Raw genomic sequence first — 22,437 nt, 5'->3', positions numbered from 1 at the left:
AAACCGAGCACAAGTGCAAGAAAACAAGCAGGAGACTGAGTCTGAGTAGACAATTATGTCAAATTGACTTGTTTTCAGTGACTGGCATCGGCCTACCTAATTCGGTTCTCATGTTGATTACACATAGTAGTGCATCAAAAGTACCATACGGAATTGCGGCTGACTCCTGAGGCAAATTGCGGAAGTTGGAACTTGGAAGTCAACTGCACTGTTTATTCTAACTATTCTGATTGGCCAGACTTGATGCGCAGCAAAGCATGCATATGTGCGCAGTGTTGGGCAATTCTAGATCAGCGCGTAGTGAAACCCCACATGTAGGCTCATCTTGGATCCGGAAAATATACGCCCATATCGAACTTTGGTGCACATCCAATTGATTGATAGACATTGATGAGGCGCGGTCCGTTCCGGTACAGCTGAACGCGTCCTGCATGTACAGTGACCCCCACATATGCTGTTTGGTGGGCTACGCAGTGATGCAGACATATCGTTCAGTTCACTGCAGTTATTCCGCCAATGTGCATACGGCAACTCAGCCTCGTCGTAGATAATGCATGTTGATACCTGAGGCGACTAAACAGACAAATACTTATACGGGCAATCCTCTGCCTCTTGTCAACCATTTTATCAAGATATCATTCAACAGACAAGCTTTCGCTATCAGAATAACATTGAACATATCAACACGCCTAAACAGTAGCTGGATACAACTTTGAAATGGCCAAAAAGTAAGTACGCCTGTTATATATTGGTCCTAGAACTGCACTATATTGACCACTAAAGAATCTGTCGCGACTTTGCCAAGCATGGTTCCTGCCGATTCAATCCCTGTCGATTCGAGCATGTTGCTCCCCAAAACGCGTCTCAGCCTTTAACCGATAACCAAGGCCAGAAAGATCGCAAGCCCGAACAATCTGGCGAGTTTGGACAATGGAGGAGGAAAGCATCTGCCAATTATCCTTTGGGGCCAGGACTAGGTCCATTCTTTATGGAGGCTAGAAGGCTCATCGAGGTTGACGAAAGCACCTTACAAAATGTGATTCGGCTTCTTTCCAATGAAAGCGGCCTGAGAAAGATCCAGGAGCTGATTGGAGCGGACTTCTCTTCTCTACCAAATGCCACAAAGAGTACGACTTTCCAGAGGATTCTTCCATTCTTGGAACTTATCACCTATCCTGAAGTCATCTCGTCTTTGGTTCTGGAGCAAGCTGTCGTTACGATATTCAACTGCATATTCGGGCCCAATGGTCGCCGGGGAAAGCCTTTCTTGGAATTTCTCTCGGAAACTGTGAGTCTAGAGCTAGACAGGGATAGAAATGCGGCAGTCCTGTACCTTGAAATATCTCTACAAGTCTTCTCTAAGGTAGTTGAGCTGAACTCAACCGCCTTCGTCCAAGAGCCTTTGAAGCCAGTGGCACAACGATTTGCGGAAATTCTCACGACAATTCATGCCCTGGATAGCGGAAGCTCCATTCATCAGTCATACCAATATCTGGAGCGTCTCCAGCGACAGCTTGATATTGGACTCTCTTTGCCAAAATTATCAGGGACGCTGAAGAAACTCGAATCAAGCCAAAAGACAGTGGCGTTTGTCACCCAACGAGACCCACCCGGTGGCCGCCATGACAACGACCATGCAGATATCTGCAAAATCAACATCATGCCAACATTTGATGAGATATCCAGCTCTCGTTCAGAATATTTGCCCCCCAAGGATCCTCGTCAATGGCATCTGAATGGAATTGCCGGGCTGCTGGATAGGAACTTCCGACTTCTTAGGGAAGACACCATTGGCCAGCTTCGAGATGTTATACATACGGAGCTTCAGCCGGGTGCACACCCTAACGGCCGGAAAGCCCAAACGAGAACGCATGTATACCAGAATGTCACTGTACAAAGCGTGGATCTGCATCGGTACTCGGGGATGCAATTCCTCGTTGAATTTATGCAGCCACTGAACACGCGAGGAATGAACGACAAGAAGAGGAAGGAATGGTGGGGACTCTCAAAGCGGCTCCAGGCAAGTGCTCTCGTATGTCTCTTAGATCCAAGAGGCTTTGCGATATTTTGCATAGTATCTACACCCGACCGATCTAGTGGAGGATCTAAAGCATCCACAGTTACCAAGGAGAAGATGTCTGGATCTCTCTCCGAGAACGAGAAAAAGGCCTCCATCATTCTGGAACTCGTGGAGTGCACAGAAAATAATTGGCAGTACATTCTCGATCTACAGACCTCAAAGAAGAGCCTCTCAGTCTCGCTTGTGGAGTTTCCTGGCATCCTTTTGCCTTCTTTCCAACCGACCTTGATCGCTCTTCAAAAGATGCAAAAGGCCACGGATTTTTCGATGTCAGAATTCCTTGCTCCCCAGGATGTCAATTCACTGTCGCTCTTGGAGGATGTACCTCCGCCAGTTTACGCGACCGCCTTGGGATTCAGCTTCGACTTGAAATGCCTGATGAATGATGGTTCTAGCCTTCAAGTGCAGCATTCCCAGACAGTTGACATGGAGAGACTTCAAACACACTCTACCCTCGACAATGCACAAGCGCAGGCACTGGTCAGCACCCTACAGCGGCGGATTGGATTGATTCAAGGCCCACCAGGTACTGGCAAAAGCTACACTGGAGTGGCTCTGATCAAAGTTCTGCTGGCAAATAAGAAGAAAATCGGCAAAGGGCTAGGGCCCATCATATGCGTGTGCTACACAAATCATGCCCTTGATCAGCTACTGGAAGATGTTTTGGACCATGGTATTACTTCTCAGATAATCCGCATTGGCTCTCAATCCAAATCAGACCGTCTGCAGCCACTCAATCTTCGAACCGTTGTTCGTAATATCGAAAAGACACGACCAGAGAAGAGGGACGCGTGGGAATCGCAGAACAAGTTCGATTCTTATGGAGAATCATTTCAGAAACTTCACCTGAATGCATGCGGCTCAGAAATAAGCTTGAAGTTTTACCTTCAGAGCAATTACACCATTCATTACTTGCAGCTATTTGGCACTGATGAAGATGGATTCGAGATGCAGAACAAAGGCGATGCCCGTGATGTAATACGGTCTTGGTTGAGGGGCGGCAAGTCAAGCAAAGATCCGCCACGTACCATTGAGAAGCTCATGGATGTCCATGTCCACACAATGACAGCCAAAGAACGAGAAGTTCTCTATGACTATTGGATCGAGAATCAAAAAGCCAACGCACATTCCCGAGCGCAAGTGCTTCTATCTGCTCATCAAGAAACCAAGGCTTTCTATGATAAGATACGCGACGAATTGGATCTTCGATGTCTTCGGGACGCGGATATTATCGGCGTGACAACAACAGGATTAGCTCGCAATCTCAACATGCTGCGGAGATTGAGATCGAGAGTTCTCATTTGTGAAGAAGCGGGAGAGGTTTTAGAAGCTCACTTGCTCACATCATTGTTGCCATCAGTCGAGCACCTCATACTCATCGGTGACCATCAGCAGCTCCGACCTCAGATCCAGAATTATGGACTTTCTCGCGAGAGTAATGAAGGAAAACAATACGCAATGGACCGATCGCTGTTTGAAAGGCTTGTGGAGCCCGACGATGAGGTCGGCGTTCAGATACCATTCTGCACCCTGGAAACTCAAAGACGAATGTTTCCATCAATTTCCCGCCTCATTCGCGAAACTTTATACCCACGGTTGCAAGATGAGCCTTCGGTTTCCGAGTATCCAGAGGTAGCTGGAATGAGAAAACGGCTTTTCTGGCTTGATCATCGCCATCCAGAGGGTGGCGCGTCGAGCCAGGATCCACTGGCAACATCGCACTGGAACGATCATGAAATAGATCTAACAGTGGCCTTGATAAATCACCTCATCAGCCAAGGAGTCTATCAAAGTGGAGAAATTGCTATTCTTACGCCCTATCTTGGCCAACTCCATAAAATGCGTCGAAAGCTTGCCGGGTCATTTGCTATCACGTTGGGAGAAAGAGACCAGGAAGACCTGGAAAATGCCGGATTCGAAGGCGATGAAACTCAGACGGAAAAGACAACCACCACTAGATCTACACTTCTCCAGACCCTCAGAGTAGCAACCGTTGATAACTTTCAAGGTGAGGAGGCAAAGGTTGTGGTAATATCTCTGGTGAGAAGCAACAGCCAGAACCGCTGTGGTTTCCTTCGTACACCGAACCGAATCAACGTCCTTTTGTCTCGCGCAAAACACGGGATGTACATCATTGGAAATTCAGAGACTTCTAGAGGTGTTGAGATGTGGGGAAAAGTCCTTGAAATTTTGGAAAACGACGGCAATATCGGACCTCATCTGGAACTGAGCTGCCCTCGTCATCCAGAAACTCGAATTGCAGTGATAGAGCCGGAAGACTTTGTTCAGTTCTCACCGGAAGGAGGCTGCAGTCTTCAATGTGGAAAGCGTCTCCAATGTGGACACCCATGCAAGCAAAAGTGTCATTCTGATATGCTGCACAAGGCCGTCTATTGCTCGGAGCCTTGTCCTCGACCAAGAAAGGGCTGTACACATCCGTGCCCGAAGCTCTGTGGGGACGTCTGCCCGAATAAATGCCAAATCTCCGTTTTTGATGCCAACCGAACTCTTCCTTGTGGTCATAAAATGACATCTCTCCCGTGCTGGCAATCTCAAGACATTAGCACTGTCAAGTGCCCAATTCTTGTTGCAAAGAAGATTCCGCATTGCAACCACACTGCCACCGTTGCCTGCCATGTTGATGTTGAAAGTCTCGATTACGAATGCAAATGTATCTGCAAGACAGTGTTACCATGTGGGCATGATTGCAAGCATCTCTGCTTGAATTGTATCAAACGCACACCCGAGGGCCCAACAATCGACCACGAAACCTGTATACAGAAGTGTGGGCGACCATACTCCACATGTGCCCATGGATGTAGTGCCGAATGTCACGGAAAGAATGCGTGCCCGCCGTGTTCCTCGCCTTGTGATGTACAATGCGGCCACTCTCGATGCCCGCAAAAGTGCTCTGAGCCATGTGCCCCTTGTGCAGTTTCTCGATGCCTTTCTTCATGTCCGCACAGCTCTTGCACCATGCCTTGTGCCGCACCTTGCGATCATACCCCGTGCTCGCTACGATGCGAAAAGATGTTACCCTGTGGTCACCAATGTCCATCCGTGTGCGGTGAAGCCTGCCCCCCTGAGCAGTTCTGTCAGACTTGTGGATCCGACGAAGTCAAAGATACGCCGGTCGACTTTATCCTAGGGGAGCCATACCGCGACATTGATCTAATGAAGAACCCGTGCATCTTCCCTCAGTGTGGTCACTTCATGACCATTGAAAGTATGGACGCGCAAATGGACCTCAAAAAGCATTACGTTTTGGATGACATGGACAAGCCAATCTCAATCTCGTCATCTTCGGAACCATTTGCTATCGACGACATTCGAACATGTGCAACATGTCGAGGTTCATTGCGCAGCCTATCTCGTTACGGACGACTGGTGAGACGTGCTCTATTAGACGAAGCGACGAAGAAGTTCATCTTGTATTTGAATCAGCAATATGTGCCACTGGCCCAGGAGCTACCAGATGTCCTGTCTAAACTGCAGAAATGCGAAGGAGCTGCGACCACAGCCGCAAGGGTTTTTCACGCCGGCATCGACATTAAACTGCAGGGGCCACCCGGGGACCAAGTTTTGTTGATGAGCAGCTTGGTCAATAAAAGGGACAAGCGGCGTTGGAAAGAAATATTAAGTCTTCGGCGCAGCATAGTAGATTATCAAGCACGCGTGAAGATGGAAGAGCAGCCATTCAGCCAAGTCCACAATATGGTCGAAGACGCACGTCGACGCAAGAAGACATCCGGCCAGTTCGTTTTTGATGAAAACGTCCTTCAAACAAAGGGCCAAATACAAGCTACCTCGCTACTACTTCGATTGGACACGGCTCTCCTCGGTGATTTCTTCTCCATGAAGAAGCTTGTCCGCGCCGGCACAGACTCAGGAGTCCTACATGTCAACCTCAACGAGAACAGGGAAGAATGTCAACGACTCATTGACGACGCAACAAACTCGCATCGCATCTTTCAACGAACCGAAGGCAATATTTTTCTCGCTCAATTATGTGCCTTCGAGCGACGAAACGTGAAAGAACCGACTCAAGCCGAGACTCTGTTAACGCAGGCTAATGCTGCTATTGAAGAGGCCCAGCGGCTTTGCGATATGCACCCTGGGCAGACACGCGGTCTTTTAGATGAAATTGAGGGCACCAAGACCATGATTGGTGGGGATACATTCTATACCCCGGTGACCAATGAAGAGCGCATGGCTGTTCTTGCAGCTATGGCGACAGAATTTCGAGGAACCGGACACTGGTACTACTGCGAAAATGGACATCCATTTACGATCGGCGAGTGTGGAGGTGCCATGCAATTATCGAGATGCCCCGAGTGTGGATCGGCCGTAGGTGGTCAACATCATCAAGCGGTCGGTGGAGTGACGCGTGCGCAAGACTTGGAGGAAAGATTGAGAGATTTACAAATTGGTTCTTGAGAAATTGCACATTGAAGCGTTCGATGGGAGGCCTGAAAGTGTGAAAGATACGTGATGTTTGCTATGTGGTTCGATCAAATTGTTCTTTATGAAGCGATGATCATTATGTACACCAGAATGTTGGTCTCACTCTCGATTAAATGGCTGTGTTCTTCCATGAATATTGTAAGAATCGTACAGTCTTGAGCCTTGGTCTTGAGCGGGCATCTGGAGTCAACCCGTGAGCCCTGGTGAGCCACAGTATGCACTGGATGGCTTTACTTCAGCCCATGGTAGACCAGTGACTATTTTCTACCAGCATCCAACTCAGCTAATATGGTCCACTGAATTAAGCAAGAAATTATAGGCAATTTCCATGAAGCTGTACCCGTAATGTTACATTCCTTGACCTTTGATGTCTCGATTACGTGAGAACTCACAATGTAGGCAGCAACGATTCAATGGATGTAGATATTAGGTTTAGGTTTCCGGTCACCTACTATAACAGGCAATTTAAATACATACCATGCAGTAACTAGTACATATTAGTATATCTGAGATCTATTTAAAGATAGTTTTGGCCCCCGGTTTGATCGACGTCGATCGTTACCCTAAAGGCAGACCAAACCTGGGGCTTCAATCCTCTAGCATCTAGATGAATCCTTCTCAATTTCGACTAACACTAGTGCTGTGCTAGTCTTACACATATGTGATAGTAGCGATAGCTCACTCTAAAAGACTCTGGACATATTTTTTTTGGATGATACTTGTGGCTTATAGACTTCAAATATAAAATGTACCCCACACCGGAGTTTCATCCACGTTATCGAGATGAACTTCTGGCCCCCATAGCCCCCAATGGTCCCAGTTGATGTAAATCTGCAAAACTGATGTATTCTCCATCCCCGCGCTGAATGCGTGTCTCCAACCTCATACCAATATGCCACGCCGTTGCCATACTAAGTCCAGGCGGGGCTGCATCCAATGTAAAGAGCGACATGTCAAGGTGAGAAAACAATAAAACTATCGTGAAGTCCCTTTCCAACACTATCATCCATGGCTAATATTGCTGATAGTGCGATGAGAAACGCCCAACATGCAGCCTCTGTATTCGACGCGGGCTAGATTGCATATACGTAGCACCTAGACCCAGAAGAAGACCAGCTTCAGCCAATACGAACTCTAAGAATTCAATATCAGACAGATCTTCGTCGCAGTCTAGCATCTCCTCAGATGAGTTTATACGACTTCCACGTCTGCAGGAGATGCAACTCTTCTACAAGGCATGCGAGTCAACTCTTCCTTCAATAGCCAAAGACGATGAAGATCGACGCTTCTGGAATGGGAAAATTCCTCAGTTTGCTGTTTGTCACGACTATGTTATGGACAGCCTGCTTGCTGTGTCTGCTCTCCATCTGGCATCGGAACAGATCGACGCGGATGAGATTCCTACATGGCTGGAGACTGCGTTGACATATCAGACGCACGCGACGGCGGGCTTGCGGCATGAACTGGTCACCAATCCACAAAATATCGAGGCATCGTTCATGTGCTCCGCTATTATTCTTATTCTGGTCACTGCATATCCGGATGTTTGTCGTGATGAGACACCTGTTGACCCGCTGGGCGAGATTATGACTCTTCGGTCGATTCTTAGCGGAGCTGCGTTCTTATGGATGCAGATGTTCCATGGCACGGAGCGGGCTTGGCTTGATTCTTGGATTTATCAGGATGGGAATAATAGACTTGCTATTGCTCGAGCGAAGTACGAATTTCCCTGGTATTTTTGATTGGAACTTGATTTGAGGCTGACTATCAAATGAAAACTAGTGAGGATCCGGATATAGTGGAACTACACATGTGAGCACTAATCAGAAAACAGTTTCAATTTCAACGGGGGCTAAGTTGAATGATAGGGAAATTTTACAGAAATTCCACACCTTGCGCCCATTTATTGAAGGTATTGCAGGGCCACAATTGAATATCTACCGAGACACATATAAGCTGCTGCTACAGAGTCTGGAATGCTGGCCATCTGGGCAAGGGAGCCTGGTCTGGCCAATCAGAGTCAGTGAGGAGTTCATGAACCTTGTCAAACAAGGCGAATGGATGGCACTTATCTTTGTCTTGTTCCACGGCCTGGATAAGCATCTATCATCACGGAAATGGTTCGCTCGAGAATCAGGGAAGCGATTGGTTCACGGCGTGATCCAACATTTTGCTGGAAATTTGCCCCCAGAGTGGATGGGTTTGGTTGAATGGGTTAGACAAGCTGTGGAGCGGTGATGATTCTAGGGGATTGCATTTGCATTTGCATATTTTTTCTTTCTGGCCCTGGAGGCTTTCATCGTTATCTAATTATTTAGATTCCTGGAGGATCTTCTATGCTGGTCATTTAGGCCCCGGAGAACTTGAGAAATGTGTTATGATAGATGAATTGCTTGACGACTTCATAAAAGCTGCAACTTAAATGACATAGGTCGTGGATGTAATTTCTCCGAATCTATTTCAGTCTTCTGGCCCCATTGATTTGATTTGATGCCATTCGATTTGACGCTAGTCCCGAAATGGGGTCCAATAGACCAATTCATCTTTGTCCCCTAAGATTTCTGTCTTCCTTTCTTTCTCTGTGCACCCAATGGTCGCTGTCACTGAATTATAATCATTCAATTCCTTTCTATTAAATGATCACGACTTGATTTGGCATTGCCGCTTCGTGTCTCGGGAGTTGCTACTTTGTCCCCACGGATCCACACTTCCCTGATAAGATCCCGAGGAACTTCAGAACCCCGAGCTGTTATCATCGATCATGGGGAAGCTCGAGAATGAAGATACCCCTGAAGCGGTCCCGCTAACAAGACAACGGACTGCCTCAATCGAATCACACGCATCATCCGACTCCGGACTCTCGGTCGCCTCGGCCTCATTCATGGAAGCACACAAGCAAGAACTGTTGGCCGCGGCCGACAGGGAGGGGGACGACGAACGATACCGCGATATCGAAGATGGCGCCGAGCCCGGATCCGACGAACCTTTCCTCTCTCGCAATAAGAAACAAACTACATCGAGCAATCGTATGCGTCGGGTCCTCTGGCTACTCGGCATCCTCTGCATCGGTGGCTGGGTCCTCGCATTCGTGCTCTTCCTCGCTCAGAAAAGACCCGCGGCGTCCGCTCTGTCTTCTGTTTCTACGGTCTCCGTACACGATCCGGATTCCGCAACGGGTGGTACAAGCTACGGAAGGCCGGTGACATTGGAGCAGGTTTTGACGGGACAATGGGCCGCGCAGTCACATGCTATCTCGTGGATTGCCGGTCCAAATGGCGAGGATGGTCTTCTAGTTGAGCGTGGGGAAAGTGGAGATGGATACCTACGTGTGGAGGACATTCGCAGTCGCAAGGATGGTAGTGGCAGTCTCAAGACCAGGGTGTTGATGAAGAAGGGTCATTTCACCGTGGACAATGATTTTGTTACCCCGTCGAAGACATGGCCAAGTCCGAATATGGAGAAGGTTTTGGTCGCCTCCTCTCTGCAGTCTAACTGGCGACACTCATTCTATGGAAAATACTGGATCTTCGACGTTGCAACCCAAACAGCCGAGCCGTTGGACCCGAGTAACTTGAGCGACCGGGTGCAGCTGGCTGTTTGGTCGCCCCAGTCTGATGCTGTTGTCTTCGTTCGTGATAACAATCTTTACTTGCGCAAGCTGTCCAGTTATCAGGTGATTCCGATCACGAAGGATGGAAATAAAGATCTCTTCTACGGTGTTCCGGATTGGGTGTATGAGGAAGAGGTTTTCTCGGGCAATTCGGGAACCTGGTGGTCGCGTGACGGCAAGTTTCTTGCTTTCTTACGGACTGAGGAGGCTGAAGTTCCTGAATTTCCTGTTCAGTATTATCTCTCTCGTCCTTCAGGCAAAAAGCCGCTTCCTGGACTTGAAAACTACCCGGAAGTTCGACAAATCAAGTATCCAAAGGCCGGCAGCCCGAACCCAGTGGTCCGCTTGGAGTTCTATGATGTGGATCGAGCTGAGGTTTTTGGAGTTGACATGCCAGAGGACTTCCAAGACCACGATCGTATCATAATCGAAGTTATTTGGGCGTCCGAGGGCAAGGTGCTTATCCGAGAGACCAACCGTGAGAGTGACGTGGTGAAGATCTTCTTGGTAGACACCAAGGCACGAACAGGAAAGGTTGTTCGTTCAGAAGATGTTGCCGCTCTTGACGGGGGCTGGGTCGAGCCCTCACAGTCCACACGTTTCATCCCTGCTGACCCTGCAAATGGCCGGCCGCAAGACGGATATATTGATACTGTGATCCATGAAGGCTATGACCATCTAGCCTACTTCTCACCTCTAGATAGTACCGAACCTACAATGCTCACAAAGGGAGACTGGGAGGTGGTGGCGGCACCATCCGCCGTCGACTTGAAGAGGAATATTGTGTACTTCATCGCGGCAAAGGAGGCACCAACCCAGCGTCATGTTTACCAAGTGAAACTGGATGGATCTGATCTTCGTCCATTGACCGATACATCCAAAGCGGGATACTATGAGATCTCTTTCTCTGAGGGCTCTGGATACGCTCTCCTCAGCTCCAAGGGACCCGCAGTGCCATGGCAAGCTATTATAAACACCCTGGGAGACAAACTCGAATACGAGACTGTGATTGAAGAAAACACCAAACTTACTCAGATGGTTGAAGACTATGCGCTCCCAGCAGAAATCTATACCAATGTGACCATAGACGGTTACACCCTCCAAGTCGTCGAACGCCGTCCCCCGCATTTCAATCCGGCCAAGAAGTACCCTGTTCTTTTCTACCTATACGGTGGCCCCGGCTCTCAATACGTGGACCGCAAGTTCACTGTCGATTTTCAGTCCTACGTCGCCTCCAGCCTGGGATACATTGTGGTTACTGTAGATGGCCGAGGAACGGGATTGATTGGACGCAAAGCGCGGTGCATTGTCCGCGGCAACCTTGGCCATTATGAAGCTCACGATCAGATCGAAGCCGCTAAGATCTACGCAGCCAAAGACTACGTGGACGAAACCCGCATGGCAATCTGGGGTTGGAGTTTCGGTGGCTTCATGACTCTCAAGGTTCTTGAGCAGGATGCAGGCCAAACATTCCAGTATGGCATGGCCGTAGCACCCGTGACTAACTGGATGTACTATGGTGAGTGATGTTGGCAGATTTTTAGGACGTGTACTAACAATCATTCCTAAAGATTCGATCTACACCGAACGCTACATGCACACACCTCAGCACAATCCATCAGGCTACGCGAACTCATCCATCACTGATGTCCAGTCCCTGGGCGAAAACGTGCGATTCCTGATCATGCATGGTAATTCGGACGACAACGTCCATCTGCAAAACACTCTCACTCTCATCGACAAGCTGGACTTGGCGAATATCGACAATTACGACATGCAGATCTACCCCGACTCCGACCACAGCATTGTCTTCCACAATGGGCATACTATGGTCTATGAACGTAAGTTGATTTTCTTTCGTTTGATTATATAAATCACTGACAGTCTCGATAGGCCTTTCTAGCTGGCTCATTAATGCGTTCAATGGCGAGTGGCATCGCATTGCGAACCCGAAGCCGGAAGAGGATTCGGTATGGAACAAAGCCAAGCGCTCACTGTCATCTGGTTTCTTTGCTTGGGGATCTAAGCTGTAGATTTTATACCACGTGTGCCGCGATACATGATCGCTTCTTTTCTATAAATATACTATTTCGGGATTTTTTTCGCATTGATACATGACGTTCATTCAAATCCCGCTCTTTACTACTCGAATACCCCTAACTGTGACCAGTTTCTGGACATCAAGTCTTCGCTACTCAAAATCCCATAGTTGGCTGGAGGATTTGAACCTTGGATGAACCGGCATATAGGGGTACAGATATGTGTCCCACTGGCAGCTACTGAGATCCCTGATGGTCTCCATGTGAGTGCATGTTCTAGGTAACTAGAGGCTTTCCGCCACGCCTACCTAGGTGTTATACATAATATACCATATGGGGTCCTACTATATTTCCCACTCAGTATCCTATCTGGTATCCTACTCAGTCTCCTACTCGCATAGTACCCGGTCGCCTGCCTAGTATACTACCTTCTTTCCTACCGGATTATTAAATAGTCATAGACCTCTCCAAATTCATATAGCTGGATAGAAAGAGAAGAGAAGAAACGCGAAGAGAAAAAGAGAAAAAAAAAGATCAAGGGCTAGAGGTTTCGAACGTGTGTCCCAAAGTCCGCGTGTACCCAAGAAATAGAGGAGTAGATTGGATCCAAACATTGAACGTCGCCAAATGTTTGCTAGGTATATTATGCGAGTATCTACAGACGATTGAACCTTCAGTGGGCGTCCCGCGGAATTGAACCTCCAATGTTTAATTGTTCGAAGAACGAATTGCAGTCTCCGAACATTGGAGGCCCAGGCCTCAAACTAAAATTTGAATGAAGAGTCGTTTGAGTCCCAATTCTCCTGGTTGTACTCAGCGCCGGCGTCTAGAAGCAGTTGCACAATGTCCATATGACCTCCAGATGACGCAGATTGGAGTGCACTGCCATATTTTCCTCCCTGTGCGTTGACATCGGCGCCAGCATCAAGGAGCAGCTGCACGATCGTAATATTACCTCTGAATGAGGCAGCCTGGAGTGCATTGCCGAGGGCTCCTCCCTGTGCGTTGATATCAGCGCCGGCATCAAGGAGCAGTCGTGTCGCATGTTGAAGACCAACTAAAGATGCACAATATATCGGAGTTATCGTGGGTCTATTAATTAGATGTCGATCAAATAATTTACACCATACCCTGAATGCTTGGCTCTGTGGTAGGAAAAATTCTATGATGCTTTGCTCCACCACTTTCTCTGTCTCTGTGACAATTGCATGGTCAATCCAAAGTTGAGCAGAGTAACGCACGAATGGAAACTCTGTTCGGATTTCTTCGAAGGTTTTTTGGTGGTCTGGATGAGACAAATATGCAAGGCATGTTCTTGTGATTAGACCTCTTGCAGTCATTTCATGCATCTCCTTTTGAAACGCCGCACCGTTCTCAGTGGCATCTTTTGGGAAGCTACTTTGAATCCCACTGGATTTTAAGTATTGCTGAACCGAGAAATGCGCCAACTGAAGCTCCACCACCACGACCCTATCTGGGGTTTCCCACGGTTTCTGTACACTTTCTCTTTCAACAATAGAGGCGAGGCTCGAGCAAAATCTCACAATCTCTCGAGGGTTTGGCATTCTCCGGGCGGGATCAAATGAGGGATCTCGATTTAAGTTGATGGCCATAACGTCAACAGCTTCCTCAATCGTCAGAGGTCGCTCTGAGTATGTCAAAAACTGCAGGAGCCTCACTGCGTACTCTCTGTGGCTTTCGCTTATGCCGGCCAAGATCCTGCCGTAGGTCTCCTCTAGTGTCTTGGGCAGACGCTGTAGCGACTTCTCAAGCAGCTCGATATTTATACAATCCTGTAAAACATCAAGTTGACATGCAGCCCATCTGAACCTATGCTTGCATTTGTGTGAGTTAACTGGAACATCCCAAACTTCCATAACCAAAATTCGTCTTACATTTCATTGGCTTTCAGCATCAATTCAATCTCAATCTTTCTCTGCACATCTGGATGTGAGGACCACCTCTCGAACCCACGGCCATCCAATAGTCGTTGATGGACATACGTGCGAATATCAGCGTTAACCAGATCTTGCTGAAGGGGAATGATACCCCCATCATGGATAAAGTGCTGTAGTCCTGACTCAATTTCTTCCTCCCTTCGACTGGTAACGAGAAGGTAGAGGCCTGAATGTTTTAGGCTGATGAGACCTTCTATCCAAAGGAGTAGATCTTTCCTAGTGACACATTCATCAAGGGCATCAATGACAATTTGCACAGTTTTGATTTGATTCAGCATTGTCGAGAATACTTCGAAAAGTGCTTTTTCTGTTGGCTGACGGTTGCCATTTCCGTGAGATGAAAATACTTCATCCAGCTCCAATCGGGAATCCGGGCATCTCGAGTAAAGCTGTGAGATGAGGGATCGAATAAGCTTATTCAGTGACTGCTTATCGGTATCTGTGAAGTCGAAGAAGAAGTCAAGTATGACAGATGAAGACTCAGCTGTAGCTGTCTGGTTGAGATGGTCAATAGTCGTGGCACTAAGAATCGGTTTCCCACAACCGGGGATCCCATGTAGCCATAGAGACTGATTTTTCCCTGTTTTCCACTCTTGGAAAGGCTCACATTTGAGGAACCAGGAGCCAGTTCCCTCTTGTCGTTTTTTCAGCGCCTCGTTGAGATTGATTGACGTATCAGACGGTGAAAGCCACTTTTGGATGGCATCAAAGTGACCGCTTGACTTGAGATTCTCTAACCTTTCTCTTGTATCACTTGCTAGAACGTGGAGACTTTGGATATTTTGATTCACTTGAGAAATATAAGCCGAAGAAGAGAAGTCACCGAAGAGAAGGAGACCAACTAGATTTAAGCACATCAAGAGCCCTCCGTGTCTGTTGGAGTCCCCTCACAGGAACATAACTGAGGAGCTCTTTTCCATAGGCAGCAGCGGTAGCAGAGGCATATCGTTGCCACCGATCATTCTTGTGTGAATCGGCATAATCGCAAATCCCCCTGATAACGAGACATGGAAAGGAATTCATCAGGCCAGCGGCTTCCATCTCGAAGCAGATACATTCCTCACCGACATCATCCACAATCTTGTCTCTCGTGGCGGCATCCTTGACCAATGTGTTTCCAGACGCAATAATCCCATAGTGAATTTCTGGGTCGGCGGTGTCCCGCTCATCACGCTCTACCTCTTCTGTCGAATCACAGCCATGACAGTCATGTCCACCCGTGTGAATGTATGATGACCTGAAAAGCCTGTCGTTTTCGAATCCTTGATGTGAATACCCGTCGTTTTTCTTAGTGCCACTGGCGGTCCGGGAGGATTTTCGCGGCATAGCACTCAGAAATTCGGGCACCATAGATTCCTCTAGTTCGTGGTCTGCTTGCAGAGCTCCAAGTGCTTGGAGGAGGACTTGTGGGGGCATACTAAGAAAGTCTTTCCGATCCTGCTTTTGACCTGCGATCGCCTTCTTAAGGTCATACTGAATTACTCCACCAGTTGTTCCCTGTGGCTGGCTGACGACAATGTCGCCAAGTCGAATATCTCGACCCTGGTCAGGCTGAGAGATACCGCCACCAATCCCTACTAGCAGGCCGATTCGAATGTGAGGCAATGATGAGAGAAGGCTTGATGCCGTATTCGCTGCGGAGGCTATGCCATATAGGCCAGCGGGGAGCGAGGCAATCACGACGTTATGCTCTCCCATCTTGCCCCAGGTGTATGAGTTCGTGTCGGAAGGATGTTGGATGAAGTCACACGGTGTATTGTGGCGGTCATCAAGCATTGCAGTCGCTGCGGCACGCTCTATGGGGAGAGCGGCGATCCATCCGACGGTGTAAAGATCAGAGTTGTCTAAAGTGCTCAAAGTTGAACGTGCCATGGTTTTGGAGTCGCAATCTAAAGCCTGGATTGACTTTCCTTGAAAATGATAGGAGTTAAGAAAATTCGAGATTTTAACATTGCTGATGTTTACGCGCCGACTTTCCAAGGATGGAGAGGGGTATTGATTATAATGTGCGTTGCTGCGGCTGAGGCGCAGGATCTGTCACTGCCACATCAAGTTGCAGCGCTGAGTGCGTGTACATTTATTGGCGTCGACAACTGGATCCAGCAGTCGGCCAGGCGAAGAAAGGTGTTACATGGTAGCATGGGAACAGACGAAGCAGACAAGACCTGTATTTCGCCAGGAATGGAGAAAGAAGAAAGATAGAGAGAGATATACATATCAACGCCTCTCTTGGTTGGGTACACCGTGAAATGTTTAGCACACGTTCGAATGCTTTTACTTTTTTCCCTTTCTCTTACTCTACATATAAGCTTGGAGAGCCCTTTGACCATCTAACTAATCCGATAGTCAATAATTTAATGTTCACCTAGGTTCCCAAGAACCTGGGCTATTTATATACCTCTAATTACTTCGAGTTATTAAACCTTAAGGTCTAGTACAAACTAGTACTCAGAGTATAATATTCGGGAGTAACAGGCGTGAACAGGTCGACCGCCTAGGCCGTCAGTGATATAAGCTTTTCCTTAAGTCGGTCGAGTATTTGCCGGGTCTTATTATCCTTCTAGATACTCATCTGCCGGGCTACTTCCTCACCAATTCTGGCCTAGTCCGCGCGTTTATACACTTTTCTCGCTTTGGTACTGAGCTTACTCTGAGGATAAACATTCCAATCTGAGTAGGTGGCGTGATGGTCGAATCCTTATTCCTTATGGAAAGATAGTATTTACCACTTATGTAAGTAGATCTGGTCAATCTGTTACCGTCGATGATTGAGTTTTATCCTAGGTTATTTAAGGCCTAGTAGGTCTCCGCACGAGGTCACTGGCGTCTTCAATAAATCTTGGGGAAAAGCGATCGCCGGAAAGAATGAGGGTTGCATGTGTAGACCGTGACTCATCTTGCTCCGTGGCCGTGATAGTGTACTCTATTGTCATGAGCGCTGGCCCTGCCGACCCGTCATTGGCTGTGAAGAAAAGTACTGAAGAATAGACACAGTGATGGATATTCATTTCAATAGGGTTCGAGGATATATATAATATCGAACTAAGTTAGCCACGCGCAAACGTTATAATCCCTTTTGGAAGTCGTTCAATGGTGGCTTTTAGTATAGTATAGTTCAAAGTGCGCTGGATAATAAGGCAATTATGCTCCATATACCATGGCTCGTCATCCAATCAAGATGCAACTAGTTGACAGATATCTCATATCAGAAATTGCTCCGTGCTAAACGCATGTCGTTCATGGCTGTCGTCCTCCAACTCCAACTCCTCTTGTAGGTCTACTTCCACCACATCGTTTGCACCAATCTCCTGACCTCGTACATTCCAATACACCTTCCACCGATTGTTCTTCTCTAGTGAGACTTTGTCCAAGTCGCGACTCGAAAACCACTTGAAGCGGACTTTGCGATACTGCACTGCACAGACCTGCTCGCCGACTGCCACAAACCGTCTGAGAACACCCCGTTGGCTGCAATTATTGACTCCAAACCCGGGGTCCACCAGATCTCCCAATGGGGCTACAACACCGGCTGCGAGGAGCGCTTCTCCCACGGGAAGTTGAAGCCAAGCAGACGCATCGGCTGCGTCCACCACACCCTCGATGATCCTTGCATCCGTCATTGTGTGGTATCCCACTATGACGAAGATGTCATCACCCATGTCAATGGCGTCTTTGATCCATTCACGGACAGCCTCTGATTTGAGCGTTGACCTGAACCACGACCCGGAATTGCTAAGTTGATAGGTCTTGACTTGTTCAGTGCTGACCTGAGTACTCGCATGATTGTACTTGCTGCGAGAGGCCGACACTAAACTTGATAACGTGGCAGTAAAAGACTTATCTTGCAAATTTTGTTGTACTTCTTCAAAATGCAGGTGGGATTTGACGATAACAGAATTCCGAGGAATATCCAACTCCGCATCGAGGAAGTCTGCTTGAGGTTCATCTATATTCCGAACGAAGCGCCCGAGACGTATCGACTCGCGAGACAAAAAAGTACGACAGATGAGTGTTGACTGCATCTCATGCAAAATTTAGATTGGGGCATGGTTGAAGCTTCATGGGGATTTACCCATTTTTATGGACGTACGACATACAACCCCCTGCGCCACGCCCGTGTTTAAAAGTCCCGGATCATGTCAGGTAACAGTTCACAGCAGCCAATGGGCCCGTCCCACGTAACTTACTCGCTGCGCAAAACTACATATCTGCCGCAATTTGCAAACACGTCCCTGTTATTGGTTCTGATTCGCTCCCGCTATGCGGGGTTCCTGAGATCGACACTCCCTTTCTGCCGCTTTGCATTGACCCCCGTCAAGGCATCTGTCTGACGGACCAATAAAAGTATTTTGGTGGTGGAGGGGCTTTAACAAGCATTCGGTTAGAAACCTGGACCCGTGTTGCAGGGAAAGCTAAGCCACCCACTGGAAACGAGACTGGGAAGTAGCCAGCAGCCGGGGCACTCTTTCCAACAGTCATACTAATCGACGCCCGAGACCGTAATATTATTCATCACACTCCCTGATCTGGGACACAGCAGTTGAACAATATCTTCATCCACAGATGGCATCCCCAAAAGGCTCGATGAGCCTACATTCATATGGTACGCGAACTCAGATGATGACATCACCGCCACTACCGGCACCATCAGCTTCAACCAGATGGACTGGGTTATATCTCGTCTCGAATCCACTTCCGGCAAACATCTCTATCGTCCAATTCGATATTACCAGTCATGACCAAGGATGGTGTACCAACCCGCAGGGTGGAGTCTGGTCTTGGTTTGAGGTGTCTATTCTGGGGTCCTGGATGGAGGATGCAAACCCGGATCTGCAAAATCTACTTGATGAGATGTCTTCCAAGTCGAGCCCAGATGATTTCGGAAAGGTGTTCCAGGAGCAGGGTTTGTATTTTAAAGACATTCCCGGAGAGAAGGGCGAGGGTTCAAATGCGAAACCAGCAGTGAGAAGTGTATTGATTGCCAAGAACGCAATTCAATGGGACTGGCAACATCACACCATCACATGGACTCGAGATGGCAGCAATGGCAGTGGTAGTCGCGTTCTTCCCCTTATCGAAGAAGGTGATCGGCTTGCTATCTGGGCACGAACACAGGTATGATAAAAAAAAAAACTTTCCAGAACAGCTAGCACTCATTAATTTACAGTTCCCTGGATGGATGAACTTTGTAAAAGAAATCCATCTGAAGATATCGACTGACCTGAGTCCCCGCACAAGTCTGGAGCTCCAAAGGCGCATGCAGAGGGAAGTGCATACTTTTCCAGACGATATTCTGAGCCTCGCAATGCTTCTCAATAATCTTGGTAAAAAGCGTTTCGATCAATTTTGGAAGACAGGGAGGATGGAAGACCTTGAGGCATCAATTCGATATTTACAACAAGCAGTGAAAACCACTCCACGGGGCCATCCAAGTCTAGCAAATCATCTGGAGATCTTAAGCAGTCAGCTTAAGAATCGATTTGACCTCACAGGCAGAATAGAGGACCTTGATGAATCAATACGATTGATGCAGCAGGCAGTGGATATCACATCAGGAAATCAACTGAGACTCGCTATCAACCTAAGCAATCTTGGGATTCTATTTCATTCAAAGTTTGAGTGTCAAGGGTTGATGGAAAACTTAGAGGCAGCGATCCGACACACACAGAAGGCAGTGAATATCACTCCAAATAAACATCCGGAACTCGCTTCACATCTATGCAACCTTGCTGTTCTACTTCAAAGACGATTTGAGTGGACAGGCAGGATTGAAGACTCAGAAGAGGCCATTCGACGAACACAGCAAGCGGTCAATATCACTCCACAGGACCACAAAAACCTCGCGCTGTCTTTACGCCATCTTGGTCTCAAGCTTATGGATCGATTCAAAAGGACGGGCAGTATAGAGGACCTAGAAGAGTCCATCGGATGCACACAGCGTGCAGTGAATATCACTCCACCAGATCATCCAGACCTCGCAGATTGTTTATGCGATCTAGGCCAACACCTTCTAGATCGATTCGTTATGGTCGGTAGGATGGAAGACCTAGAAGAATCAATACGAAGCACACAGAAGGCAGTGGATATTACTCCACAAGGCCATCCAAGACTTGCGGTATATCTCCAAGTTCTCGGCAATCAGCTTCGAAAGCGATTTGATAGAATAGGGAGGATGGAAGATCTGGAAGAGTCGATACAGCGCATGCAGGAAGCTGTGGATATCACTCCACAGGGTAATCCAAACCTCGCAGGGAATCTGTCAATGCTGGGCACTAATCTTAGCCATCGATTTGAGAGAACATGCAAGATGGAAGACCTCGAAAAATCAATACAATACTCGCAACAGGCGATTAATCTTACCCCACAAGGCCATCCAAGCTTTGCAGGGCAACTGAACAATCTAAGTATCGTGCTCAAGAGTCGATTCGAGAGTATCGGCAGGATGGAATATCTAGAAGAAGCAATCAAAAAAGCACAGAAGGCAGTGAATATCCCCAAACAAGACAGTTCACAGTTTGCATCCCTTTCTCACAATCTTGGAAGATTTCTGTCTCTGTCACCCAGAGCAGAGCATCAGGAACAGCTGCTGCAATGTTTCCGACAAGCCTGGGACTGCCGAACTGGTATGCCATTCATTCGGGTCGATTCGGCCCTCGAAGCCATCAGATTATTGAAACAACGACGTGACTGGTTCGGAGCCCGGAAAATCGCAATTGAAGCGATAGATATGCTTTCCAGAATGAATAACCGTTCCTTGAGTCGCGACGATCAGCGGATTATTGCCTCGCGATTTTCTGGCCTTGCTGGGAATGCCTGTTCCCTTTCGCTGCAATGCAACGGTGACGCAATTGAAGCTCTAAATTTAGTAGAGCTTGGCCGTGGAGTAATTGTAGGCCTTTTGATGGACGATCGAAGTGATATTTCAGCATTGAGCCAGTCCCATCCAGAAAAGGCAGCGGCCTTTGATAGACTCCGGAGCGAAGTGAACATGCCAGTGAATGAAGATAAAGATTTGGATGTACGACGACATAGAATGACAAGGCGCCTAGAGGCAGTGAAGGAACTGGAAGAAACCATTTCTATTATCAGACGGCTTGAAGGATTTGAACGGTTCCTCCTCGGGCCAACGCTGGACGAGCTGAAGAAGCAGGCCACAGAAGGGCCAATTGTGGTAGTCAACGTGACGGACATCCGAAGCGATGCCATCATTGTCAGCCAGTCTGCTGTGAAATCAGTCAGACTGCCTCAGTTGACAGATGAAGACACGAAGAAATGGCTGAACCAGGAGCTGACAACATACCGCAATCCACAAGAAAGGGGCAAAAAGAACAAACGATATCTAGAATTCTTGCGATGGCTGTGGTCAAACTGTGTGGAAATTATTCTACTGGAAGTCCAGAGCATGCAAAAGCCTGACCCAGGCAAACTTCCTAGCATTTGGTGGATTGGCATCGGGAGCGCTTATCATTTGCCTTTTCACGCCGCTGGGATTCATTCAGATGGATCAACAGAGAACACGCTTTCTTGGGCCATCTCCTCTTACACTCCCACAATCAAAGCTCTCGCACATGCGAGGGAAATGGGAGCAATGAGTGTTAATGCCCCCGGTAACACACCAAAGCTGTTGGTGGTGACAATGCCCACAACGCCAGGTGAAAGGGATCTTCCCGGGGTAGAGAGCGAAGAGGCGGCCATTAAGATGGCTACACGGTCGGCTTTTTCAATTCACATGCTTCATCAGCCTCATGCCAAGATGGTGCGTGAGAAATTGGCTCAATGCGACATGCTTCACTTTGCTGGTCATGGAGTATCCGACTACAACGATCCCTTCAAAAGCCGTCTTTTGTTGCAGGAATGCCACGGAGGAGTAACAAGGGTGGATGATCTTAGTGTGCAGGATATCTTCGACCTCGATCTGAAAAGAGCGAGAATAGCGTACCTGTCAGCCTGCTCGACAGCCGAGATCAGGCCTGGACGGATGGTGGACGAGGTGATTCATCTGGCTAGTGGATTTCAGGTGGCGGGATTCAGTCACGTCATCGCATCAATGTGGCAGACGGACGATGATGCCTGCGAGAAGATGGCAAGGGGATTCTATGGGCATTTGAAGCAGACGATGGAGGAAGAGGCCCACAACAGGGCCGTGGCGGTAGCGGCACACAAGGCAATGATGGAGATACGTTCGAAGTGGATGCGTTTCCCCCTTTTGTGGGCACCGTATGTACACTTTGGAGCCTGAACTCTTGCAGCAGCTAGCATTGGTCTTAGGAAACTTTTTGAATAACC

At 47.9% G+C, this 22,437-nt stretch overlaps 7 protein-coding genes across 7 annotated transcripts; 5 read left to right on the top strand and 2 right to left on the bottom strand.

Moving 5' to 3' along the window:
* Positions 1-717: 717 nt before the first annotated feature.
* On the top strand, positions 718-4,554 carry N7520_002720 (DEAD/DEAH box helicase; the record flags this gene model as incomplete). The annotated part of the gene is made up of 3 exons (XM_057136655.1): positions 718-728; positions 784-4,418; positions 4,466-4,554. The coding sequence occupies 3 exons, from the start codon at positions 718-720 to the stop codon at positions 4,552-4,554; spliced, it is 3,735 nt and encodes a 1,244-aa protein (XP_056999341.1).
* A 368-nt stretch (positions 4,555-4,922) lies between these two features.
* Positions 4,923-6,517, top strand: N7520_002719 (uncharacterized protein; the record flags this gene model as incomplete). Its single annotated transcript, XM_057136654.1, has 2 exons — positions 4,923-5,123; positions 5,180-6,517. 2 exons carry the CDS (start codon positions 4,923-4,925, stop codon positions 6,515-6,517), a joined length of 1,539 nt encoding a protein of 512 aa, XP_056999340.1.
* A 919-nt stretch (positions 6,518-7,436) lies between these two features.
* N7520_002718 (Zn(II)2Cys6 transcription factor domain-containing protein) lies at positions 7,437-8,782 on the top strand (the record flags this gene model as incomplete). Its single annotated transcript, XM_057136653.1, has 3 exons — positions 7,437-7,502; positions 7,573-8,261; positions 8,515-8,782. 3 exons carry the CDS (start codon positions 7,437-7,439, stop codon positions 8,780-8,782), a joined length of 1,023 nt encoding a protein of 340 aa, XP_056999339.1.
* A 523-nt stretch (positions 8,783-9,305) lies between these two features.
* On the top strand, positions 9,306-12,187 carry dapB (dipeptidyl aminopeptidase dapB; the record flags this gene model as incomplete). Its single annotated transcript, XM_057136652.1, has 3 exons — positions 9,306-11,673; positions 11,726-11,995; positions 12,048-12,187. The coding sequence occupies 3 exons, from the start codon at positions 9,306-9,308 to the stop codon at positions 12,185-12,187; spliced, it is 2,778 nt and encodes a 925-aa protein (XP_056999338.1).
* A 770-nt stretch (positions 12,188-12,957) lies between these two features.
* Positions 12,958-16,023, bottom strand: N7520_002716 (uncharacterized protein; the record flags this gene model as incomplete). Its single annotated transcript, XM_057136651.1, has 4 exons — positions 12,958-13,250; positions 13,317-14,023; positions 14,089-14,843; positions 15,043-16,023. The coding sequence occupies 4 exons, from the start codon at positions 16,021-16,023 to the stop codon at positions 12,958-12,960; spliced, it is 2,736 nt and encodes a 911-aa protein (XP_056999337.1).
* Positions 16,024-17,351: 1,328 nt separating this feature from the next.
* On the bottom strand, positions 17,352-18,173 carry N7520_002715 (uncharacterized protein; the record flags this gene model as incomplete). Its single annotated transcript, XM_057136650.1, has 1 exon — positions 17,352-18,173. One exon carries the CDS (start codon positions 18,171-18,173, stop codon positions 17,352-17,354), a length of 822 nt encoding a protein of 273 aa, XP_056999336.1.
* A 562-nt stretch (positions 18,174-18,735) lies between these two features.
* N7520_002714 (uncharacterized protein) lies at positions 18,736-22,390 on the top strand (the record flags this gene model as incomplete). Its single annotated transcript, XM_057136649.1, has 2 exons — positions 18,736-19,266; positions 19,319-22,390. The coding sequence occupies 2 exons, from the start codon at positions 18,736-18,738 to the stop codon at positions 22,388-22,390; spliced, it is 3,603 nt and encodes a 1,200-aa protein (XP_056999335.1).
* Between the last annotated feature and the right edge of the window lie 47 nt (positions 22,391-22,437).

Source organism: Penicillium odoratum, assembly GCF_028828045.1.
Source record: "Penicillium odoratum strain IBT 22623 chromosome Unknown utg000002l_segment0_segment0, whole genome shotgun sequence".
In the NCBI taxonomy this organism is placed as follows: Eukaryota; Fungi; Ascomycota; class Eurotiomycetes; order Eurotiales; family Aspergillaceae; genus Penicillium; species Penicillium odoratum.
This window is presented reverse-complemented; position numbering and strand designations above follow the sequence as displayed.